This window comes from Berghia stephanieae, chromosome 7, assembly GCF_034508935.2.
Source record: "Berghia stephanieae isolate SIO BIC M18660-M18661 chromosome 7, UCSD_Bste_1.3, whole genome shotgun sequence".
NCBI lineage: Eukaryota > Metazoa > Mollusca > Gastropoda > Nudibranchia > Aeolidiidae > Berghia > Berghia stephanieae.
This window is the reverse complement of record NC_088366.1, coordinates 24,005,745-24,030,826: the sequence shown is the minus strand read 5'-3', so window position 1 is coordinate 24,030,826 and position 25,082 is coordinate 24,005,745. Positions and strand designations below refer to the sequence as shown.

At 35.1% G+C, this 25,082-nt stretch overlaps 1 protein-coding gene across 1 annotated transcript; it reads right to left on the bottom strand.

The window, feature by feature from the left end:
- Positions 1 to 310: 310 nt before the first annotated feature.
- On the bottom strand, positions 311 to 25,082 carry LOC144976916 (oxidative stress-induced growth inhibitor 1-like). The gene is made up of 6 exons (XM_078921522.1): positions 24,069 to 25,082; positions 11,298 to 11,780; positions 10,572 to 10,705; positions 9,706 to 9,897; positions 2,942 to 3,033; positions 311 to 2,228 (listed from the first exon to the last, which is right to left on the bottom strand). Exons 2-6 carry the CDS (start codon positions 11,347 to 11,349, stop codon positions 1,184 to 1,186), a joined length of 1,515 nt encoding a protein of 504 aa, XP_078777648.1. The 5' UTR covers positions 11,350 to 11,780; positions 24,069 to 25,082; the 3' UTR covers positions 311 to 1,183.

Here is a 25,082-nt window from a genome sequence, read left to right as displayed (position 1 = left end):
GATGAGTAGCATCAACTATATATTACCAATACGGACTAGCTCCCTTTGGGATTAGTCAAGAAAGACATATCTGTTCTAATCTGTACTTCAAATGGGCAATTATGACGGTGAAATGAAAATGATAGTATAAGGCAGTGAGGCTGAGGCACAACGAAAAGTCAATGAAGTTCGTTGATATTGATGCAAATTAAGATGAGCCAAACAGGTGAGAACCCGAAACGGCAGAGCATCTAGTCGAAAGGTGTGTTGTGACGATGCTACCAGGCGGTTCGCGACGGTGCACGAATGCGGACCGGACTTTGCTGATTGGGTCGATCGTCATAACATAATAGTGTGAACCATAAGAAGCTGCTGCCAAACAGGTGGATTGGTTTAGAGAGCATAAGATGTATAATAATCATCACAACATTACTTATGCGAAAGAATAAGACTTTGAAAAATGGTAATAAATTATGAAAATAAAAAACCCAATAACAATTCAGAAATACAGATCATACAACTCTAATCATTTATATACAAATACTACCACTGCTATATATCAAAATAGCCTCTCATCTGAACAACACACTGGTAAAAAAAATAGTTGTGACTCACTTTATGTAGAGACATGCTGCCTAATTGTTATGAAAAGAATTTGGATTTTTCTTTTCCAATAAAAAATGTCTTCTCAGTCATTACTTGTTTTGAGAATATTTCCCTGGATGGATAAAATCAAATGCTTGAAGTAGCTGCATTTTGACGCCACAATGGAAAAGCTAAAAAAGAAATCTAGTAACTCTTGTCTTGAAACTAATGTGGCAAAACAATTAAATATGATCCAGTTAAGAAGCTTGTTCTTTGTCGAAACCAATAAATAAGATTATTCAATTGAGTTATCACAATAATTTGTTTTGGTTTACATAATGAAAACCAGCCCTATGTTACTCGCATAAAAATATTTCAAAATCAATAATGTTCTTAAATGTGAAAAAAACATATTTGGTTAACAGTAACAATGAAAATATATAATTTCTCCCATACATAAATCATCTATTATCTTGGTAGTTGTCTAAAACTTTAAACAAGAACAGTTATTCAATAATAAATTAACACATACCAATGGTAAAAATCAAAATACAAAATCATCAAAAAACAAAAAAACTAACAACAATAACAAAAAATAAACCCCTACATGAAGTAATAATCACAGATCTGTGAAAGTAGTTTGCCGTCCACACTTGCACTTATTCAAATGGTTCATAATACCCAAAGCCCCTCCAATACCAAAGCGAACAAAATTGTCACCTACTAGTGGACCCATAGCAAATAACTGAGGCTCATGATTGGACTGGTATGAGTAAGGGTCCACATCCATAACATTGTGCTTGCTGTCCACTGGCCACTTAGGAACAATACCAAGGTTTCGCCCTTCATTAGGCAGGAATCCCAAATCAGATTTCGAGCCAATCATAATGGCCGCAATGGAAATGTCAAAATGATCGACAATGTTGGGTTCTTTCGTCGATGACAGAGGTTTCCGTTGTTTTTTAACAAGAATCTTTCCTGGCATGAGTTCCACTACGCTGTGTCTAGGAAGTGGGCGGTAGAGCTCATGCATGGCTTTCCCTTTCATCAAGGAATGGACATGGTGATATTCAGGGTAAATGGCACCCGGTAATTTAGAAAAAATTAATGATGGGTCAAAGGGACCCCGTCGAAAGACGTGGATAACTGGTATGTCATTTTGCAAGGCTGTCAAGATGCAATCAGCCGCACTGAGTCCTGCACCGACAACAACCACTGGTTCTGAAGCAGATGTGACCTCCCCAGATGATATTTTCTCCTCAAAGTCACCCAAACTGTGCACAACTGATGGAAGATTTTCACCCTCCACCTCCAGTCTATTTGGAATGTCGTAAGTACCTGTTGCTGCAACAACGTAAGGTGCCATGAAGGTAAATTCCTGCCTCCCCACAACCTCTTCGCTACTGTCATCCAAAAGTGTTTTATAGCCCCTGACCTCCCAGCAGTGTGTATGATTGCGTCTGATATTTCTGCAGCAAGGTTCCACTTCGCCGCTCTCACTGTCCACATTATTCTTTATTAGGAAAATATTCTGGACAGAAGTGACGGTACAAAAGTCTCTGAAATTTTTCTCCAAATTCTGGATTTTTACAAAATCTGTGTAATAGTCTTTGACATCTTTAATGGTGGCACGTGTGGAATTGAGGTCAATGGTTTCTGAGATTCTAAGAAAGAAGAAAAATATAGATGACATAATAGAGTGATGTAATCAGTTGTATATTCAAACCTTCATAGATCATCACATATAATGTTTACCAACCTTATTGATTTCCAGAAGATAAAAAATCAATTCATCATAGAGAGCTCCAATCATAAAAGACAACTTGTGTTATCAGTGACAAAATTTCTCTATTTTTTCAATTTTGGATCAGTCATCATTATTTGGGAACTTCAGTAAATGATGGCAAAAAACACAATAAACATTTAAAAACAAACAAAAAAAACAACATAAAATAAAATTTCCTTTCTAAGTGGCACTCAAAATCTTTATTGAAACCAAATCAATTCATATCATAAAGTTGGTGGCACTGTAGTCTTACGTAACAAATTCAAGTGATGTTTAGCCTGATGGGTGAATATGATCACAAACTCTTGCCCTAGCGTTCATCCCTTGGGTAAGACAATTTACACACATTACTCCTCTCAACTCAGATGCGAATGAGTACCTGGATATAGTTAATGATGGATATTGTAAGAATGGTTGTAAAAAAAGGATGCCCATCTGGTGACTTGTTTTGTATGAAATCGAAATTTGATTCCATTTAGCTTGCTCGGGGGAAGGGGGGAATTCAAGTTTGGTGAAGACATTGAATGTGGTGAATCCATGGAAATGTGGTAGATGAATCTTCATTAATCATCTTTCATTTTCATAACTTACCTATTGGAGGCATCCAGCCACTTTTTGAATGGCATGGTGGGCATCTCCATCCAGGAACTTTGGCTGATAGTCTGCATGGAGCCGTCAATTTTCTACATGAACACAAACAGAAAAAAAGAAATAGAAATTGAATAACAGAGACAAGACACTGTTGTCTTCAGGATTAAACAAAACAACTGCAAAGCATGAATCTTATTCACATGGAGTATATCATACATCTTGCAACCAGTTGAAATGAGTCAAATTTCACATTTTTCAAACCATTAAAATATTCATTTTGTGTTGTTATTTTTGACTTCAAGTGCAGAATTAAATCGTATGAGATATCGGTGCTTATAAGTCCAAGAAAATACAAACTCTGAGGGAAACAATTTGAAGATTTTGGCTTTGGTTTTGATGAGGTGGAAGGTTACCTGATTAAGTTTTCATATAAATCTTTTTATAAAAGCATATATGGGGAAATAGGAGGAAGCTTAGAAAACATTAATCAGGAGCAGGTCATCCAGCAAGCAAGCATAGTTGAATGTATGCCATTTTATTTAAACAATTATCAAACTACAATAACAAAAATATGATTTACATATAGCAGAATTTTGTAGGTGATATTGAAGCAGTTAGATTTCTTTAATAAATAATAAAAGATCTTTCACTGATAATTAAAAACAAACCAGAGGTTGACCAACAAATTTTCAACAAAGACTTGAAGTGACTTCAAGACACACAATTAATATCCCAAGTAGACCTAGAAATTCCCAGAGGCATACTTAGCAGTCTAGCACTACCGAGAAGCCTCTTTTCAATGCAAAAATCAAGAAACAACTGAAAACGCCAAGTCAGAAGATGTAAATGGCAAGAGTTGCAAAGTAACGACTACTAAGCCAGTCACAGTCTCAAACTGTGAGATGAGATAAAGATTATCAAATTGACTGGAGGCCATGAAAAGAGGGACGACTAAATAATGAATGATATAGAACTGTACAACTGTTTATGTCCACAAAGTCATTCCTTTTGAAACAGAAACCTTTTGAGAAGACATTTGCACTTTGCATGTGAAAAGAACAAGAATTTTTCAATGTTCGCAAAATAAAATGTTTTTGTTTCATGACCCAATAACAGATATTATACCTAGAAAGCTGTGACTCATTTGAGATGATTGCAAAACATATCTTCAGACCTGCCAATCCCTAATTATTAAATGAAAATAAAAACAAAAGTCCAAAACAAAATAATGAAAGGATTGTTTGAAAGATTTTAATACTTTGTAAATCCAAAGTTGCATAGCAGTTTGTCGTTCCCGTTTTCAATATCATCATTTATGAAAATTAATTTGTTTGTTTGCTTATTACCAATTCGAAAGCTTATCCAAAGAAGGGATGTTTTTAAAATTTGATTTTTTTTCTTTACAACTTTAAGGTGGAAAAAACAAGTCGCTTCCACAAAATGTCCTATTCTAAAAAAAAACTATGAAAGGCATTAGCAGGTCTGTGTAATTTTAAAATCAGAATGAATAGCATTTGACAGTCCAACAAAACACTGCACCTCACGTTCCCTTTGGTGAAGATTGGACTCGGGCCAGTTGTCAGCTGTCCCTTGCCACCATAGCAGCCTTCTCCTATGGTGAATTTTCCATACTATTTTCTCCTCTCTTTTTAGTTATTCTGCACATCTCAATTGCCTCTCTTGGATTACCCCTTCCTCCATCGGAGAGTGAGAGTCAAAGCAGAGGTGATGTCTTTTATTTGGTATTGTTAGATTTGCCACAATCATCCTATTTGTCGAGGGACCAGATAAAATTTCCTTCCTCTTCTCTTAGATCATCCTTGTTCTGAATTTTGTGGTTGTGTAATCTAACCTATAATATGTAAAATTATTTGAAATTATTAATTCCCTAAATGTTATGTACTTAATCATGCAATAGTGCAAAATAATCCAACAATGTTTTTATATAAAAGAAAAATCAAAACAATATAATAAAACAAAACATCTATTTTTAGCTTAATTGTTTATAATGATTAAATTGAAACTCAAGGGGTGCTCGAAAAGTAATGCCTTCATAGTTTAAGCTAAAAGTAATGCAAGATGTACCATCTCTTCCTATAGATGAAGCTCTAAGTAGCATTTCTATTATGAAATCTCATCAATATGTATAACTATTTGTCTCCTTCGTGAAATTTATCGACAAATAGAGTAGTACTTTTTCCATTTTTATTATTTTTTAAATTCTGGTTTGTGAGTCCAAACTTTTAAATGACATTCTGTGGTGTATGTAATTTGTTTGGTTTACTGTTTTTGTTTTTTCTTAGCTCAGATAGAATGTGCAAGCTCCTCATGTGTCCTTTCCTCTTTAATGTCAAAAGCAGTAACGTCATTGACAAACAATGATATGAAAAATTATCCTAACTCTTTGACTGTGGTATAATTGATCCAGGGTGTTTCCTTTATGAGCACGTTTTCTCACCCTCTTAACATTGTGATTAAAATTGATTAACAAGCAATTTCTAATATCAATAAATCGTTTCCATACTTTATTTCTGTGTTCAATGGGTATAATTACAGACAATTAAGTGTTATTTATCCATGACCATCACAATTGGTCTGTACATACGGGCAAATTAAATTGGTTAAATATACCAGGTAAACTATTTGATGAATTGGGAATGGACTACATAATAAAAATATCATTTTTCCACATGACTTAAGATTCATATTGTTAAAATCACAAAGGAGGCTTTATACTTTTCGAACAGCCCTCATAGCATATAAAAAATTATATGAAAGCCTTGATGAAAAATTTCAAAAAGAAAATTTAGACCACATTTTAAAGGCAAAAAAACATTCCAAAATAGGTCTGAAAAGCAACAATAGTCTAGCAATGATGAATTTGTTGACAAAGGCTCAAACATAATTTTTATGAGAAAATTTTAATTTCATTTAAACTACAATGCCATAAAATTGATAAGATCAGCTTTAGCTTATAAAACAAAGATTTTTTGGCAAAATCTTGCTCCATGATTCACCCAGAATTGTTCAAATGTTTTGAAGGAAAAGTCTCCTTTTAGAATCCAATACTATTCTGAGATTGAAATGTTATCTTGAAGACAATTTATTATCTGTATTAACTGTGCAGTCCCAATCCCTTTTCTCAGGACAAAAAAAGCAATATAGAGGTGTTCTGCAAAGTTTACTCCATTGCTAAAAATCAAATAAATAAATAAATTCTTTTAGAGCTGATTTCCCATCGTTACGGACTATTCTCATTGAAAAAAAAGTAAATAGTGAAGCAAACCTGTAACCATTTGTTGTATTAAAAAATTATGAGATGAAAAAAGGATGATGATATTGATGATGATAATTATTATTCTGATGATGAAAATAATAACAAAGTCCGCTACGGACAATCCCAGCACCTTTGGATCAGTGAAAACGTTGCGATTAACTGAAGTTGCGAATAACCGAAGTTGAGTTTCCTATCCAATATTGCAACATTTTCCCTCTGAGTTTAGACAAGCTTGGAACCGTGCATAGGTTCATTAAAAATGTGTTGATTTTTTCTTTCTTTTTGTTTTGTTTTTCTTTTGTGTGTGTGTGTGTTTCTTTTTACAGTTGTAAATTCCATCATTTTCCTTTGTCTTTGACATCACATTATAAATGTGTTGCTTAATAGCTTCCAAAAATGGAATAGAGTGTTGACACACTACCCGCCCACTCTCGATTCTTCAACCAGTCATGATTTCACCCATGATGAAATTTAATCATGAAATTTTGTTTGATTGGTTTCTAGCATTTACCATCTTTCGAGGTCGAAAATTTGTTGCGATTAACTGAAGTTTGTTGCAATTAACCAGTGACTTTTATAGAATTGATTCAGTTTCTTGGGACTGTTGAGATTCACTGAAAGTTGCGATTACCCGGAGTGGACTGTAATAATAATAATAATAATAATAATAATAATAATAATAATAATAATAATAATAATGTCAATTTATGTAATCTTAGCCCACCCCCACCCCATTACATGTATGTAAAAGATAAGCAACAAATTCTATAGTTCGATGACAGTCTTGTAATAAGGAAAAAAAAACAAACCCAAACAATATTCTTGTTAAAAATGGTTACAGGTCTTTTTTTGCAGCCAAATAAAAAGCATGAACCAATTACAAACATAAACAAAGCGTAATACATCATTTTCCCCAATCTCAACAGCCAGGTGAACATTTGCAGGTCTTTAAAAACCAAACACAATCATGAGCTTGTTATATATAACATTGTTGTAATGGAAAATATTTTGCATTGGTTAGAAAATATTTGCATAACAATATTGAGACTAAGACAACTTGGGTTCTCATACTTGTAGAATACACGTTTTGAATTTATTTTTTGTTTTGTTAGGGTGCATGTGGGGAAAGGGGAGGGGTGAGGTTTGCAGTTTCATATCTGAATTTTGAACTCAGTTAAGCAAATTAAGATGATGGTGAATAGCTGGGTTAACTAATAAAAACATAAATTTCGGCTTTTGCCTTTATCTACACCACGAGTTGAAAATTCTTTTTTAAATTATTTTTTTTTAATTGACAAAGTAAAGGAATGGGATCAATAAAAAAAAAAATTGTGAATAGGAGTGGAAAAAGTCTAATCCATTTTAACTTTCGGTTCTGATATAAAGGGAATAAAATTATACATATTGATAATATTTCTGATCACTCACGCAAATCCATTCTATTCACCTTCATCTTAGCATACTTGTCCATACACTTGGCATCAAGTATTTTGCATATGGAATGAGTGGGATATTTGTTTAAAAAGTAAATACCAGAGACAGATGACTAACTTGAGATGTCAGGCTTCGTCATATGTCTAAGGCATCCCATTCATATCATTGGTATTGTCATTACTATCATTTTTATTATTACTATTATTGTTGTTATCATTATTATTATTACTATTTTTATTGTTATCATCATTATTCTTACTATTATCAATGTTATAATTATTATTATTATTGTCATTATTATTATTATCATCATCATTACATTTTCATTATCCCTACCATCGGATCGGATGAGCAAGCGAAGTCGATGATTCATAGATGTCCCATTCACGCAAAGGGTACTTATATTTTGATTTATAATAAATGATCCAAAGAACTTTTAATAGCCATGAGCCAACTGTATTCTATAAACAGTGAAATATCCATTTCAGAAGTAACAAATTCAACATTCCAAGAAAAATGTCTTCTAACCATATTTGAACAAGATCATTCTTAAAAATATTAAAGATAAATTTAATAAATGCACCCGTTATCATAAACATATGATAATTATCTTCATCCTGCGATCACAAGTTTTATTTATCTTTTCATTATTGTTGTTGACAAAAAATAAAGTTAGTAAGAAATAAACAAAGAAAGGAAAGTGAAGACAGCAAAAAATAAAGAATGAAAGAAAGACAGAAAAAAAAGAAGAAGAGAAAGAAAGAAAGACAGAAAGTTTAAGTAGATTTCAGAACCAATCCAAAAAAGCAGGGAAGAAAAAACGGGAAATACAGACACATTTTAGTCAAGATGTTCGAGACTTCTTGTCAAGTTCGAGAGCCATCTTAATCTATGGGTATAAAGAATTAAATGTTCTTCCAAAATGAAAAAAAAAGAGATTTTTTAAAATTAATGTATGGGAAAGATAAAAAAAACAACAACAGTGCTTTGTATGCCATTACTTATTTATAGAAAATACAACTTATCCTTATAAAATTGCTCATTATAACACAAAAATAAAGCTTCTTTTGGATGTAACTGTTGAAGTTTTAAAATTTTTAAAAAGCTAAATTAAATAAAAAGCAAAACAACAGAGAGATAAAAATATGAAGGTTTACAGTAATACCATAAAATTTAAAGACTTCAACTGAAGAACAAATTAGAATAGTGATTTCTTCAATGAATGATTCGGGAACAAATGCCTATAAAGCAACAAAGAATAAAAAGGTATTATTTGTTATTCTCAAGGAATGAATTGAACTAAAAATATTCTTTGTTTCAACGTGAAGCCTTTTAAACTTTGTGTCATATAGGGGAAATACACAACAATATGAAGTCAGATAGCATGAGGACGTCACTCGAGAGATCTGTGTGACCTTTTGATTTTGTTTTGTTTCTCTCAACTAAACAGAATCAGGCTAATTTCGGAATAAGATTTTGAAAAGTAGTTAAGAGCCTCGGGATCACAGTTTATCCCGGCTTTTGTGTGCTCAGTAAAAATTGTTTCTACCCCTTGGATAAGCTGCTAGTCCATCTCAAAGTATCTTCTTCAAGATTTAACAAATCCCAACTAACTAAATCTTAGCTGGGTGGACAGAAGGGTCAGGTAAAAAAAATATATATCCATAATTATATATCTGATGACAGTCCCTTTGCTTGTGAGGCCTGTTCTCTCCAAAGAACTAAAAAGACTCTCATTGTTCTTTCTATCTGGCCTCACCTTTGGGACAACCCATCAACGGCCAAAAACGGACAAGAGTGGAGGACCTTTGTTGCTGTTCATATGCCAGATGGCATAAAAGTAGTAATATTTTTCTTAAAAAGTAGCTTCTGATTGGTTAAATGGAAAAAACCCCAAAAAAACTAACTGCCAGTGATCAAATGCCTGCTGAGCATTTATCAGGGCGTCCTCACACATTCTGATCTTTTTGTGTATCACCCCTCATACTCAAAGCTTTACCAGTCAAGAGTACAGACAGAAGCTTCCAGCTGTTATAACTCATTGGATACTAACCTGCCAAGTTCCTCCCGGCTTGTTTTTCCCCAGCACAATGTGCGGAATGGCGAATTCAGGCTGGTACACCCAATTGAGGACAGAGGGTTTGTCCTCCCCAAGATCAGCATCTGGGTGGTTCAGATGGTCAAACAAGAGGGCTACTGGGTTGCTGCTTCGCCCCTCTAGACCTTCACACAGTGGCTCTAGGTCCTGGACAGAAAGTGGTAGACGGTTTAAAAATGATAATACAAATGATACTAATTTGAAAATTATTCACAATTCTTCCACCCCCCCCCCCCCCCCCCATCCCAGACATACACACACACACACACACACACACACACACACACACACATGAAACAATGAATAAATATAAAACAAAATTAGAAAAAATACAAAAACAAAAAAAACTACATTAGACTGATTGGGCCAAATGCATCTTTGTTTCAATGGTCCAAGTGGAGACACAGCAGACATTACCAATAACAAAACCTTTCAATGGTCATTATATAGTATTATATAGTAGTATATCATATAATATTATAAATGCACCAACAAGCATAGCTTTTTAGACAAATAATTGAGGTGAGGTGGCTGAATGGTTAAGGCATCGTGTGTGCTAAAATCATGGTTTATCTCACAGCCACTAGTCATTTCTGGTTGTTTTATAAAATAAATACAAAATACACAACAATATAGATTTCATATATATCCTTAAAGTGATCAAATATCATTCATAAGAGTATAATATATGAAATCAATGACGATATTGCCAAGAAGTGACCCATCCAGAGGAGATGAAATCAAAAGTCCATTGGAAATGCAATGGCTTTAAATACATCAAAATCAAAGAAAAACTATAAACTCTTTATTGCCAAACATACCTTGTCAAGCAGAGACTCCCCCATATTTTCTTCCAGTCTCTTCATAAGGTATTCATTGGAAAGGGGTTCTCCATTGTAATAAGGCCGCCAGCCTGATAGCATGAAAGAGAGAGCGATGGCTGATGGTCCATTGCCTGAGATACAAAAACAAATGGAAAAAATACATATAAAAAACGCGTTGACTTGAATACTCATTCTGACTGAATCAGTTGGTTATCATTATGAAAAGGAAATGTATAAAAACATGAGAAAAGAGATTTTACTTTTATGGTTAAAAAAATCAACAACATATACATATACCAAATTGTTAAAATCAAGGAAAATTTCAAAATTATATTTTATATTTGACAGAAAGACAATACAGGACTATACAATACCCCCCCCCCCCCCCCCCAATCGCCGTTTGAAAATAGAATGTGCTTCACAATCAATCTTTTCAAGCTAAAAACACAGAGATAAAACAAACAAAAAATGTTTTAAAATATACAGACATAAAACAAAAACAAACAAAATAAATAGATGTTCTCATAAAACATTTTCTTCACATTAAAATCATACTTCAATCAATTATTTTTCCTCCTTCTTTGTCATTTATGACAGCCTTTCAAGATAAGTAGTGAAAAATAAAAGAAAATAAGTCTCGACTTAAAACATTTTTATTTTTAAAATAAAAAAATTAAGTACCGTCATTGCCAGTCACATCAACAGAGACAAAATAATACTCACCAACAATGATAACTTCTGTTTTGTTATCACAAAGTGGATAAGGTGAAGCCATGTTGATGTTGATAGTGACAGTGACGATGTTAATTCCAATCCAAAAATAACAGAAGAAAAATGTCGATATTATACAAATTCTGATTACTGGGCCCAACGGAAAATATGACGTCAACCCTGATATTTCCTTCTCAAGAGAAATCCTACCCACATTAAAATGGGAAGAAGTTATATTCCGGACAACATGATGGACGATTGCAACAATATGTGACCAGTCCAACTATCCCTGTGTTGATAGATTTTGACCACTGGTAACAATGTCAGGCCTGACAATATTTAGCTGTACTGATCTGTGAATTTCTCAGACCAACGATGATGATGCATGTTGTAGCTCTCACACTCCCCTAGATTAAGGAATTAAATCTCGACTTGGAGAAGAAGAACCAGCAGCCAAAGCAGCAGGTCGATTCCCCACTGGTCAGTCAGAAATTACTGTAGAAGAAAAATGGAAAAAAAAGGAAGAGAAAATTAATGAATATTATCAAATTCATGAATATCTGAATGCAGTTACTTGCAATTACCGTAGATACACATCAAGAATGAGCAACACGCCGTTAGATAAGTAAACACATAGATGAATGGATGCAGCTTTTAATTTAAGAATCAACCTATGAGTAATAATAATAATTACAATGATGGTGATGATACACTTAAGGACAGTACAGAACAATCCATGACAGATAACACGTAGGGCAGGCAGTAAAACAAAATACCAATATACAGATATCTCCTTCTAATAATATGTTATAAATCTATGGTCCGAACAGTTTGTTTTTGTTTTTAAGGGTTTTACGGCGCTTGCAACACATTTAGGTTATATCAGCGCCAGTAAAAAGGAAGAAAATGGGACAGTAAAGAGTTATAGAATTACAATTAAAGCACCCAAGAAAAAGTAAGACATAGGGGAACTGAGAACAAATAGGGATCAGATGTAGATTCCAAGAGCAAACCACCAATGTACTTAGTTTGAGATCACCTAAAAGTCTCATCCAGACACAAGCACAGGTCCCAACTAAGAGGAATACACTCAAATGTTTACCAATTATATAATATAATATGTAAACTAAACATAACACAATGTATAACAGAGAGATGATTTACAAGGAAAAAAATATCATCTCCCAAAACTATAACTATACATTCGACTGTTTCCCTCCCAGCCAAGGAGCTCCGGCAAGGATCAGGACAAAACTAAGTAATCTCATTCCAAGACAATGACAGGAAACAATTGGGAAACGGGTATGGGGGGATAGAAGACAGAGCATGTACATGCTCTGGTCCGAACAGTGTCAGATAATAAGTTCAATCAGTACGCACAAGGCACTGTAGCTCAATCAACGGGACTTGAGTGTGTAACATTTAACCCCCCCCCCCCCCTCTCCCGATGACTGGGTTGTGAGGCCTGGCCTCTAGGAAACATTGGTCTCTTGCCATTATATAGAATTGAGCCCCACAACTTTTCTTTTTAAACCGTTCAAAAATGGAAACACACAGTGAAGCTCATCACCAAACCACACGAGACTACTCTCTCTTTCTCTCAGCCCGATCCGTTCCCGCTCTCTGAAAATTTAGAATAACCACAATAAATAATATTATAATCTGTAATGGACAACATCAGTTGTGAAAAAATAAAATAAAAAAATAAATTGAAGATTTCAACAGCGACCGTAATGTTATGAGTGTTATTGACACACAACACAGCGATGTACCTGATCCCGTTTTAATAGCAACATCACATAAACACTGCGTGTCATACATACTAATTATTCAATCAAAACATCCATTCTCTTCTCTATGTTGGAGGCCATACCGTTATCATTGTGAATATAATATTTGTAACCCATCTCCTCTATCAGGTATTATGTCGGGACCAAACAAGACGCCAACAATAATATATTATTTTTAAAAACCAAAACAAAACGACGTGTACATACTACATGCACATCCGATCGCGATTATGAGCCTAGTTTATATTGTAACGGACAATATTTTGCGTTATTTTCTGAGATTTCCATTACACCAATGAGCCCATTTAGGTTCCTGACCTAAAAAAAAAACCCTCAACCGAACAGCGAACCCAAAACTACCCCCCACCCCCCCCCCCAAACCAAGAAACCAAATTTGAGTTTTACAGCCGTCTAAAATAAAGTATAATTTAAAGACTCCCCCCCCCCCCCCCCCCAAAAAAAAAAAAAAAAAAAAAAAAAACATATACAAAAAAAAAAACAAAACAAAAAACAACAACAACAAAACCTAAAACTTGAGCACTTAAAGTATAGCGCAATACAGTAGAACTCGGAAATAGCGAGTTCGACGGGTCCACTCCTGATTACTCGCTATTTCCGAGTTGCCAGGAAAGGTTATAATATTGCTGGTTATTCCCCTCAGTGTGTAATTCGAGTAAAAGCCGTCGCCCCTATTTCAATTTCTTCACAGAAGTGGCAGAATGCTTGGTTTTTTGTTTTTTGTTTTTATTTTCAATTAAAATCATGACTAGAAAAAAAAACAAGAACATAGAAGTGTGTGTGTGTGTGTGTGTGCGTGTGCGTGTGCGCGCGAGTGTTTGTATGCACTCGGCATATTTGATGAGGTAAGCAAGCGCATCACTCAATCACTGACCCATTGAAATAAGGCTAGCACTATTCAGTATCTGATACTGAATAGTGGTTTTGCACTATTCAGTATCTAATACTGAATAGTGGTTTTGCACTATTCAGTATCTGATACTGAATAGTGGTTTTGTACTATTCAGTATCTGACACTGAATAGTGGTTTTGCACTATAATACGGTGTTTTTTTTTCCGAAACCTGAAAAAGTTATGGGAAGAGGGCAGCTGTGGGAGTGAATATGGGACTCAGAGAAGTGTACATCAGTGGGGAGTGAACCTGGGACTGGGTTTCGGCGGGTTTCCAAAAATAAAAGCAATTACTTTTTTACGAAACACGACGACATCTGGCAATATCCGACAAAGTTATGAGAGGTAGGCAGCAGCGTGTGTGTGTGTGTGTGTGTGTGTGTGTGTGTAGGGGGGGGGGGGAGGAGGAGGATGAACCTGAGATTCAGGGAAGTGTACACCAGTGGGGAGTGAACCTGGGACTCTGGGTTTTGTAAAAAAGCAATAACAATAGGGGGGGGGGGAAATTACATTTTTACGAAACCCGACAATATGCGGCAAAGTTGTGGAAAGTAGGCAAAGCGTGGGGAGTGAACCTGGGACTCAATGAAGTGTACACCAGTGGGGAGTGAACCCGAGACTATGGTTTTCGGCGGGCTTCAGCTAGTTTCATATAAAAGCAATTAATTTTTTACGAAACCCGACGAAACCTGGCAATATCCGAGAAAGTTATGGGTAGTAGGCAACAGTGATGGGGAGTGAACCTGAGATTCGGGGAAGTGTACACTAGTGGGGAGTGAACCTGGGACTGGGTTTCGGCGGGTTTTGAAAAAAAAAGCAATTACTTTTTGTTTACAAAATGCACCAAATCCCAACAAAATGCGGCAAAGTTTTGAAAGTAGGCAAATAATGGGGAGTGAACCTGAGACTATGGTTTTCGGCGAGTTTCAGCGAGTTTCACATAAAAGCATTTACTTTTTTACGAAACCCGGCAATATCCGACAAAGTTATGGGAAGTAGGCAACAGTGGGGAGTGAACCTGAGACTCAGGGATGTGTACACCAGTGGGGAGTGAACCTGAGACTATGGTTTTCGGCGAGTTTCAGCGAGTTTCACATAAAAGCATTTACTTTTTTACGAAACCCGGCAATATCCGACAAAGTTATGGGAAGTAGGCAACAGTGGGGAGTGAACCTGAGACTCAGGGATGTGTACACCAGTGGGGAGTGAACCTGAGACTATGGTTTTCGACGGGTTTCAGGTAGTTTCATATAAAAGCAATTACTTTTTTACGAAACCCGGCAATATCCGACAAAGTTATGGGAAGTAGGCAACAGTGGGGAGTGAACCTGAGATTTATGAAAGTGTACACCAGTGGGGAGTGAACCTGAGATCTGGTTTTCGGCGGTTTTCAGCGAGTATCACATAAAAGAAATTACTTTTTTACGAAACCCGGCAATATCCGACACAGTTGTGGGAAGTAGGCAACAGTGGGGAGTGAACCTGAGACTATGGTTTTCGACGGGTTTCAGCGAGTTTCACATAAAAGCAATTACTTTTTTAGAAACCCGGCAATATCCGACAAAGTTATGGGAAGTAGGCAACAGTGGGGAGTGAACCTGAAATTCATGAAAGTGTACACCAGTGGGGAGTGAACCTGAGACTCTGGTTTTTGGCGGGTTTCAGCGAGTTTCACATAAAAGCAATTAATTTTTTACGAAACCAGGCAATATCCGACAAAGTTGTGGGAAGTAGGCAACAGTGGGGAGTGAACCTGAGATTCATGAAAGTGTACACCAGTGGGGAGTGAACCTGAGATCTGGTTTTCGGCGGTTTTCAGCGAGTATCACATAAAAGAAATTACTTTTTTACGAAACCCGGCAATATCCGACACAGTTGTGGGAAGTGTACACCAGTGGGGAGTGAACCTGAGACTATGGTTTTCGACGGGTTTCAGCGAGTTTCACATAAAAGCAATTACTTTTTTTAGAAACCCGGCAATATCCGACAAAGTTATGGGAAGTAGGCAACAGTGGGGAGTGAACCTGAGATTCATGAAAGTGTACACCAGTGGGGAGTGAACCTGAGACTCTGGTTTTTGGCGGGTTTCAGCGAGTTTCACATAAAAAGCAATTAATTTTTTTACGAAACCAGGCAATATCCGACAAAGTTGTGGGAAGTAGGCAACAGTGGGGAGTGAACCTGAGACTCAGGGAAGTGTACACCAGTGGGGAGTGAACCTGAGACTATGGTTTTCGACGGGTTTCAGGTAGTTTCATATAAAAGCAATTACTTTTTTACGAAACCCGGCAATATCAGACAAAGTTGTGGGAAGTAGGCAACAGTGGGGAGTGAACCTGAGACTCAGGGAAGTGTACACCAGTGGGGAGTGAACCTGAGACTATGGTTTTTGGTGGTTTTCAGCGAGTTTCATATAAAAGCAATTACTTTTTTACGAAATCCAACGAAACCTGGCATTATCCGACACAGTTATTGAAGTAGGCAACAGTGGGGGGTGATCTTGAGATTCAGGGAAGTACACTTGTGGGGAGTGAACCTGGGACTCTGGATTTTGTAAAAAAGCAATACCAAGGGGGAGGGGGAATTACTTTTTACGAAACCCGCCACAACCCGACAAAGTTATGGGAAATAGGCAGCAGTGGGGATTGAATCTGGGATTTGGACACCGATGAGGATTGAACCTGGGACTGCGAGAGGCTGATACCAGTGGACAGTGAGCTATTTCGAAACCTACTGAAATTGTCAAAAGTTATGGGAAGTGGGCACCATTGGGCAATGAACCGGGATTCAGGGAAGTGCACACCGGTTGGGAGTGAACCTGGGACTGTGAGAAGAGGATATCAGTGGAAATGAACCTGGGACTATGTAAGATAGATACTAGTGGGAAATGAAGCCGGACTATGGGAGTTGGGTACCAGACGAGAATGAAGCAATTACTGTTTTACAAAACCCACCGAAAAACCATAGACTTAGGTTTACTCCCCAACAGTCTACACTTCCCTGAGTCTCGGGTTCACTCCCCCACTGTTGCCTACTTTCTTTCCATAACTTTGTGGGATATTGTCGGGTTTCATAAAAAAGTAATTCACTCCCCAATGGTGTACACTTCCCTGAGTCTCAGGTTCACTCCCCACTGCTACCGACTTCCCATAACTTTGTCGGGGTTCGGCGTGTTTTGGCAGGTTTCGTAAAAAAAGAAACACCCCTAAAAATACCACCTGTATTCAGAAAATAGATGTCAATTGTAGTCTAATATTCAGTATATCTATTTAAATCATTATTATTATTATTATTATTATTATTATTATTATTATTATTATTATTATTATTATTATTATTATTATTATTATTATTATTATTATTATATTATTTTTTTTTTTTTTTTTTTTTTTTTAATTTTTATTTTTTATTTTTTATTTTTTTATCATTATTATTATTATTATTATTATTATTATTATTATTATTATTATTATTATTATTATTATTATCATTTATTATTATTATTATTATTATTATTATTATTATTATTATTATTATTATTATTATTATTATTATCATGTATTATTATTATCACGTAAATTTTAATATAATACGGCAATTAATTCACGGAAGTACATCGCTCAATTATTAATGGCAGAAAGTCTGGCCACATATTTATAATGAATCGGGTTTGTCTTAGATGACCAAACAAACAAACAAACAAACAAACAAACAAACAACAACAACAACAACAACAACAAATGAGACAAAAAAAAAAAAAGCAAGATTTTAAAAGGTAATAAACAATAGAAGAGCACATCAATGAAAAACGACAACGAGATTATAACACATAAAAGATATTCGTAATAAATCGATAACTGATTAAATTAATCGAACTACTTGATTTAAAAAAATAATAATCATAATAATGATGATGATGACGATTACAACAACAACAATAATAATAATAATTGTAAGTAAGTAGAAATAATATAATAATAATAATAATAATAATAATAATAATAATAATAATAATAATAATAATAATAATAATAATAATAATAAAAGAACAATAGTATAATATCAACATTAAAGCATATTACAAGCAAATAAAATTATTAAAACAAAAGTTTAAAAAATATCAATAGACAGAAGGAATTTTTAAAATAATATTGGGAAAAAAAAAATTATCCCTGCCGGGATTTGAACTCTCGAACCTTAAGCTCAGAGTCAAACAGCTTATATCCACCAAGCCATGGTGTCACTGAACATTTAGTGACATTTAATCATGTCTATTTAGATATTTAAAAATGTATTTGAATGCCACTCTTACTTTGATATTTTGAACTATGTTAATTGCACAATAGCAGAAATTAAAATATTACGATCAAAATATTTTTACAACTTTGAATCGGGCTGTCAGTTACTGCACGTGTTCAATCTGGAAGTAGGTCAGCAGTTCGACCGAGATTGTCGCACTTTTCACTCTCTCTATAAAAAAGAGTTCCTTGTGGATACTGAATAGTGGCAAAGCACTATTCAGTATCAGATACTGAATAACCACTTCCTTGAAATAATGGTTCCACACTCCCCTCTCTCGCTGATCGTGTCGTTCGTTAACGATGCTACTCGCTGACCGAAGCTGCGAAGTGAGGCTTGTTGACATGTGCTTACCTCGCGCGTCGCGTGGCACCACATTAGGTGAATAATTGACCCCCACCACCAATACACACACACGCACACAAACCCAACCCCCACCCAAATTTGTTTCGCCTATTATGTACTACTACAGACTAGGCTACTATGTAATATTACTCGTAACGAAAAATAAGAAAAGAAAAGAGGCTAGGCTAAAAATATTTAAATTGCCATTGTCTCTTGTTTTGCTTTACTTCGTTCGCAGTCCTAGGCTGGGGCAGGAAATGCTCGTTATTTCCGAGTTGACCTCTTTTTCATACTCGCTACTTTCATGCTAATTTTATTGACTCAAATAAGGGGAAAAAACGGGGATTTAGATTTTACTTGCTATTTCCGAGTTCTCGCTATTTCCGAGTACGTTACTTTCATGTTCTACTGTATCTACTAAATGTGCTCCAAGCGCTTTAGTAATAAGAAGGATGAGATACGACTCCTGGCATACCACAAGGCCATAAAGCCGCAAATGAAGCATCGTGAAACGCACTGAAAACGGTGTAAATGTTCAGAAAAAAAAAGAAAAAATTATGGTAATTTTTTCTTCAGTTATGAACACATTACATTCCGTTGTGCAACCGTGTATAATTCAAGATAATTGAAAGTATTCCCACTATCTCTTATCAAAGTGATTTTCTTAAACAGCTGCTTCAACAACGATATAACGGGGTAAGAAAAAAAATTAATACGATCGAATGAGATCAATTACCGTTTTCTCTCCTTATCAGCATTGCGTCTCTGATTAGAAGATGGTGACGTAATACGTGTGTATGTATGTATGTATGTATGTATGTATGTATGTATGTATGTATGTGTGTATGTATGTCTGTCTGTATGTATATCTGTCTGTCTGTATGTATATATATATATATATATATATATGTGTGTGTGTGTGTGTGTGTGTGTGTGTGTGTGTCTATGTATGTATGAATGTATGTGCGCGCGAGCGTTTGTTTTAATAAGCACGTTGATTTTCTTTTCTTTCTTGTATCATCGACCGATTAATCATTAGGCCCTATAACCATTACTATTATTGTTGAAATATGATTTTTACATTGCTTATTGTAAACACATCTACCACAGTGTTGACCATAATGCATAATTGTTTTGCTTACAAAAAAAAAGTTGTTCGTTACCTCTGAATCTATAAGTTATATATATATATATATATATATATATATATATATATATATATATATATATATATATATATATATATATATATATATACATACATAGATATAATATAGTGAGTGTGTGTGTGTGTGTGTGTGTGTTTATACAAATAGTTCGAAAGAAAAATATTTCTTTCGAGTCAAAACGAAATTCTCCCCTGGCCGTGACATGTTAACAAATTTAACTCAAAAGGAAGCCATATTTACAATTCGAAACCGTTTTATTACCTTTAAAATAAAAAAAATAAATGAGTATATGAAAAAAAAAATTACATTAAAACGCCAGTTATCTGTGTCAAAATGGTTGATGAGAAAATGGAGAGAGAGAGAGAGAGAGAGAGAGAGAGAGAGAGAGAGAGAGAGAGAGAGAGAGGGGGGGGGGGGTAATCGACCCCAAAACATGAAGATGATGACGCCTGGGAGCTGTTTCTGATCTTGACTCTATAAACGACAACATTGAAAAATTTCAACTTCACCCTTAATAATTTGTGCTATTTCAACAATTTATAGAGTGCTCGCGTGTGAATGAATAGACACGATGTGCACGCGTGGAGTCAAATACGCGCCTTCATGCCCTAGTTACGGAGTTACGTATAGTTCGTCAGCTGCCTGCTTCTCACTTATCCTGTTTGATCGATACCGCTCCAATTTCAAGAGGTTCTCTCACAAAACAGGTCATAACACCATCAGTACGAATTAAACGTCAAATCTAAATTTATTATTATTATGGAACTGTGTTTTCAGTCCACCGGAAATAAAAATATTTAAAAAGGACCAATTATCGACATTGATACTGAGCCTATTGTAGGTTAGGTGGGGGGGAGAAATATAATATATATATATATATATATATATATATATATATATATATATATATATATATATATATATATATATATATATATATTTAAAAAATGACACAATGACGAAGCGAAAACATTACTTTTGCGGTTGGGCGATTTTATTATCATAACTGGTATCTGTATTGGTTTCTCCAGCATAGATAACTGAAAGCAGGACGCGGAATACTCAGTGTATTCTAATTTAAAATAGCGTATCATAACTTAATACACACACACTTGATGCTACTAAAAAAACAAAACAAAAACAAAACAGACAAACAATGACGTAGCTATTGAATGATAAAACAGTGCGGGTTATGTCTGCACATATGTTGCTTGCATAAGTATGCTTTAGACTCTGCAAAAAGTAATGAACAAAATTGAACATAACAGCTTCGAAAAATAACAAAAAACTGAACGTTAAAAGACTCAAAACTCCTCTTCAGCCAATAACAATATCAATGAGAATATGAATACATCACTTAAAATCCAGACAGACAGCAGATAAATATTTAATTAAAAGGATCTTGAAATGTCATTTGGACGAAGGCTTTAAAAAGTTATGGCAAATTAATCAAAGCACTGTGATTCTGGTATGATTAAAAAAAGACACAATCTATTTCATTGGATGGAAATATTTCGAATAGATTAGAAAGGGCCTGATCAGAATCAATGGCAAAGAGAAGAAAAAAAAAAAGGCATAATTTCAACAAAAATGACAATTTCCAAGAAATATACCAGTGCAACATTATGTTACAATCTTAAAATCGCCCTCTCACATGTAGTTTGAGCACAAGGCCTATGGAGCTGCAGTTAATCCTGCTTACTGCCCTCTTAATGGATAACTGCAATTGCTTGCTACCCGTTGGATAAGACACTAGTCTACCCCACAGTGCTTTCTACCAGATCAGTTGCCTAATCACCAATGGGTGGACAGGAGCAGGTATCATATCAAATTCAGACTGCACCAAGGACAATAAAGATATTTTGCTTGCGAGTTCAGTGCACTATCATTGAGCTATCTAGATGCACCCCCCCCCCCCTTTTTGTGGTGACACTACCTTCAAATTCCTATATATACAGGATTTTGTTGGTTGTTTGCATAGACTAAGTTCGGGTGTGAGTTGAAAACATTCATTTCATGTCCTTTTTCATTTTTGATGTCTTCGAATGTTTCCTAATGATTATCAGGAAATTGCCATTGCAATGATTACAAAATGAGTTTGAAATGAAGAAGGGAAATAAAATCCACAAAAAAAATTGACTTTTTATTCAGTGCAATGTTCGCTATTGCATTAAAAAGGGTTTGCAAGGGTCCCCATCCCACAGCAATACTTAACATGCAGGAAGGGACATGAGTCTGGTGAGATAAAATGAGTATGGAGCATTTTCTAAGAACTCAACTTTGCACTGACTAGAGCTGGACTCAAAACAAGGATCTATTGGTCCTAAACTGAGTGTCATACCAAAAGACCACAACCGCACAAAAACAAGACAAATTGCAAAAATACAAATCTGTATAATTTTAGTTGCAAGTTTACAAAGGTCTATATATATATATATATATATATATATATATATATATATATATATATCATTTCAACAGGGATTCCCACCTTGAACCACTACTTTGAATAATCCAAAAAGGTGAAAATGAGGGATTTGACATCAAAATGAAAAAAATCAACTGACCGTTAACCATCAAAAACGGTCTTCTCACTCTTTAAAACTATAACCCAACAGGATATACAAAGCTAATCTACTGCGATGGCTTCATGCTCTCATGTTAGGTAGGCACTTTTTTAACATTTGCTACAACAGCTTTACTAAATTTGTTGACTGGAATGCGAAATCTTCTGTAGTGAATGATTCCTCAAAATGCGGAATGGTAGGAAGCTCTGTTTAAAGTTGTATAAAAGGCAACGAAGCAGAGCTTAATATTGTACGAAGTGGCAGTATCGAGTCTGAATAGTTTCCCATGGCTATTGGGACTCAAACTCCAATGTTCGTGCGCAAATAAAAAAAAAAGAAGGGGGGACAGTGCAGGCAATGGGCAGAGAGAAGAGTTCAAAATAAATTATGTTTTGCGCATATCCGATTGACTCAGCTGATACCCCTTCTTCGGAATGTAGGAGGAATGTTGCCTGCCTAATGCTATCAGAATAAGTATTATTTTGTCCTGATTTTATTTAAAGTTGTTAGAAACCTTCCTTTAGACCATACTTACTGATTTATGCTTCTTTTGAAGGGAACTTTGAACTCTTCTCTTTTCAATTTCTAACTTGACTGCCAATTTTTGTCTTTCTCATTAAATAATGCTGATTTAAACTATCTATTGATAGTAACTATATCATTATTATGTGCGGCTATGTGGTATTGTGGTATGACACTAGCTTTTGGATCGGAAGGTCATGGGTTTGAGCCTCAATCAGTGCATTTTTGAGTCCTTGGAAAGGCTCTTTACTCACATTCTCTCACAATACTCAGGGTGTAAAATGAGTACCTGGTCATTCACAGCATTGCACCAGTCTGAAAAAATTGTAATATCGCAAAACAGGCGCCATGTTTCATTCTATGTGTTAAGTGTTGCTGTTGGCCAGGAATCCCTTGTAAAGGGCTCTTGAGCATGTTCATTGGATATTGCGCTATGTAAAAAAAGCTCAATGATTGTTATTGTTATTTTCATTTGCATCAATTTTATTCAATTACCAATAATTAAAATATATTGGGAATTAAAAAAATAATAATAAAAAATACCCCCCCCCCCAAAAAAAAAAAAAAAAAAAAATTACTAGCTAGATAATTGTACATTGGAGTTGGAGTTTGGGTCTGAATCGCCACGAGAGACTATTCAGATTCGAGTCTGAATAGCCGCAGCCAAATTTTATCTATCATAGAGCTGTTGATGAAAATGTGCGTCTTGAGAATTTTGACATTTTGCTGGAGTCAAAACCAGATTCTCGTAAAAAAAGGATATATAACTTATGAAAAAGGAAAGGCTGTGTGATTTTATGAAAGATTTCATTTTAATTTTAATTTCAAATTTTAAGAAGTGAATCCAGTGTTGACCCAAGTCGACATGTATTTATGTGCACGTTGATCCAAATTAGAATTGACTTGAAAAAAAACAAAAACTGGATAAATTTCAAAGCAACCAATAAAGATCCAAAGGGTCATAAAACAATATACTACAATATCAATATTGAACTCTATATTTACAAGCTCAGCGACACACAGATAATCTATGGTTATGAAAGTAGATATCTAGATAGAACATAAAACCATCACACGTGCATATATTATTCGCATAATCTCAAGAGATATTTTAAGGTCAAATAACTGTGACAGTGAGAACAACATGTGACAACAGTCTAAATTTGAGAGAAAGATTCTTACCATGATTAAAATCGGAATACGTTTAAGTATTTGAGAATCCAGACGATCCCAAAAATCCTTCCTCGATTTATCCTTTAAAATATCTTTGACGATCGTGTATGCAAATTGAAATAAATGTTCAAAATTCTCTAAGTCTACACTGAACTGATCACCAATTTAGCTGTGCTGCTTGTGAATTTTTCTTTTTACTTTATCCCTCTGTTAAGATGCAACGCTTGATAATCTCTTTAGTCCAAGTCCAATGAGATTGTTAAGAACTGTCCCGAAAAACACGCACCGTTGTCCGACGTTGTAACTCATCTATTCTGCGCTGGTAACGAAGAGTGATGAGGATGATTTCACAAGACAAATAAGGATCCAAAAGAACCACTTGACTATTATTATTGACTTAAGTATTGGACTGGTTTAGAAACAACAGAACAACAAGAGTGAAGCCGAAGACGACTGAAATTCGCAGGGATTCACAACAGGGTTGCCAGATTATTTTTCAACAAAATGCCAGGGGAAGACTCAAAAAATGCCAAAACACTCAAAAAAATGCCAAAGTCTGTTGACTCCCACCCCTACTAAGAAAACTACTCACTTTTGATAGACAATTTACTATCATATCCTGGTGGCTTGCGTGTTTTCTTTTCTTTCTTTTTTTCTTTTTTTTTTTTTTTTTGAATTATACTAAATTTCCTGTTGGGGTTAACAGGCGACCATGACGCAAATTTTCACGAGTTTTGCAGGAGATTCCCAGAAAACTTACGAGGATACTTGTCGAGGGCTGAATTTGAGTGAATATCTGAGGGAGGCAGGGCTAGTTCAGGGTGTGAGTTTTAATAGCAAAATTTTCCGATGTGAAGAGATTTGTTTTTACGCGTTTAGAAATAATTAAGAAAAGGTGTCATTTGAAGAATAATATACAAGAAAAGAAAATGCCAAATGAAAATGCCAAATGCCAAATGATTTTTCTAATGCCAAACGGTTTTCAAAAATGCCAGATTTTTGGAATCTGGCATTTAAAATGCC

Coding starts and splice junctions, on each gene's coding strand:
- LOC144976916 (XM_078921522.1), bottom strand. CDS start 11,349: ATGGCTTCACCTTATCCACTTTGTGATAACAAAACAGAAGTTATCATT. Junction 9,898..10,571: donor GGGAGTCTCTGCTTGACAAG/GTATGTTTGGCA, acceptor CTTTCTGTCCAG/GACCTAGAGCCACTGTGTGA. Junction 3,034..9,705: donor AGCCGGGAGGAACTTGGCAG/GTTAGTATCCAA, acceptor GTGTTCATGTAG/AAAATTGACGGCTCCATGCA.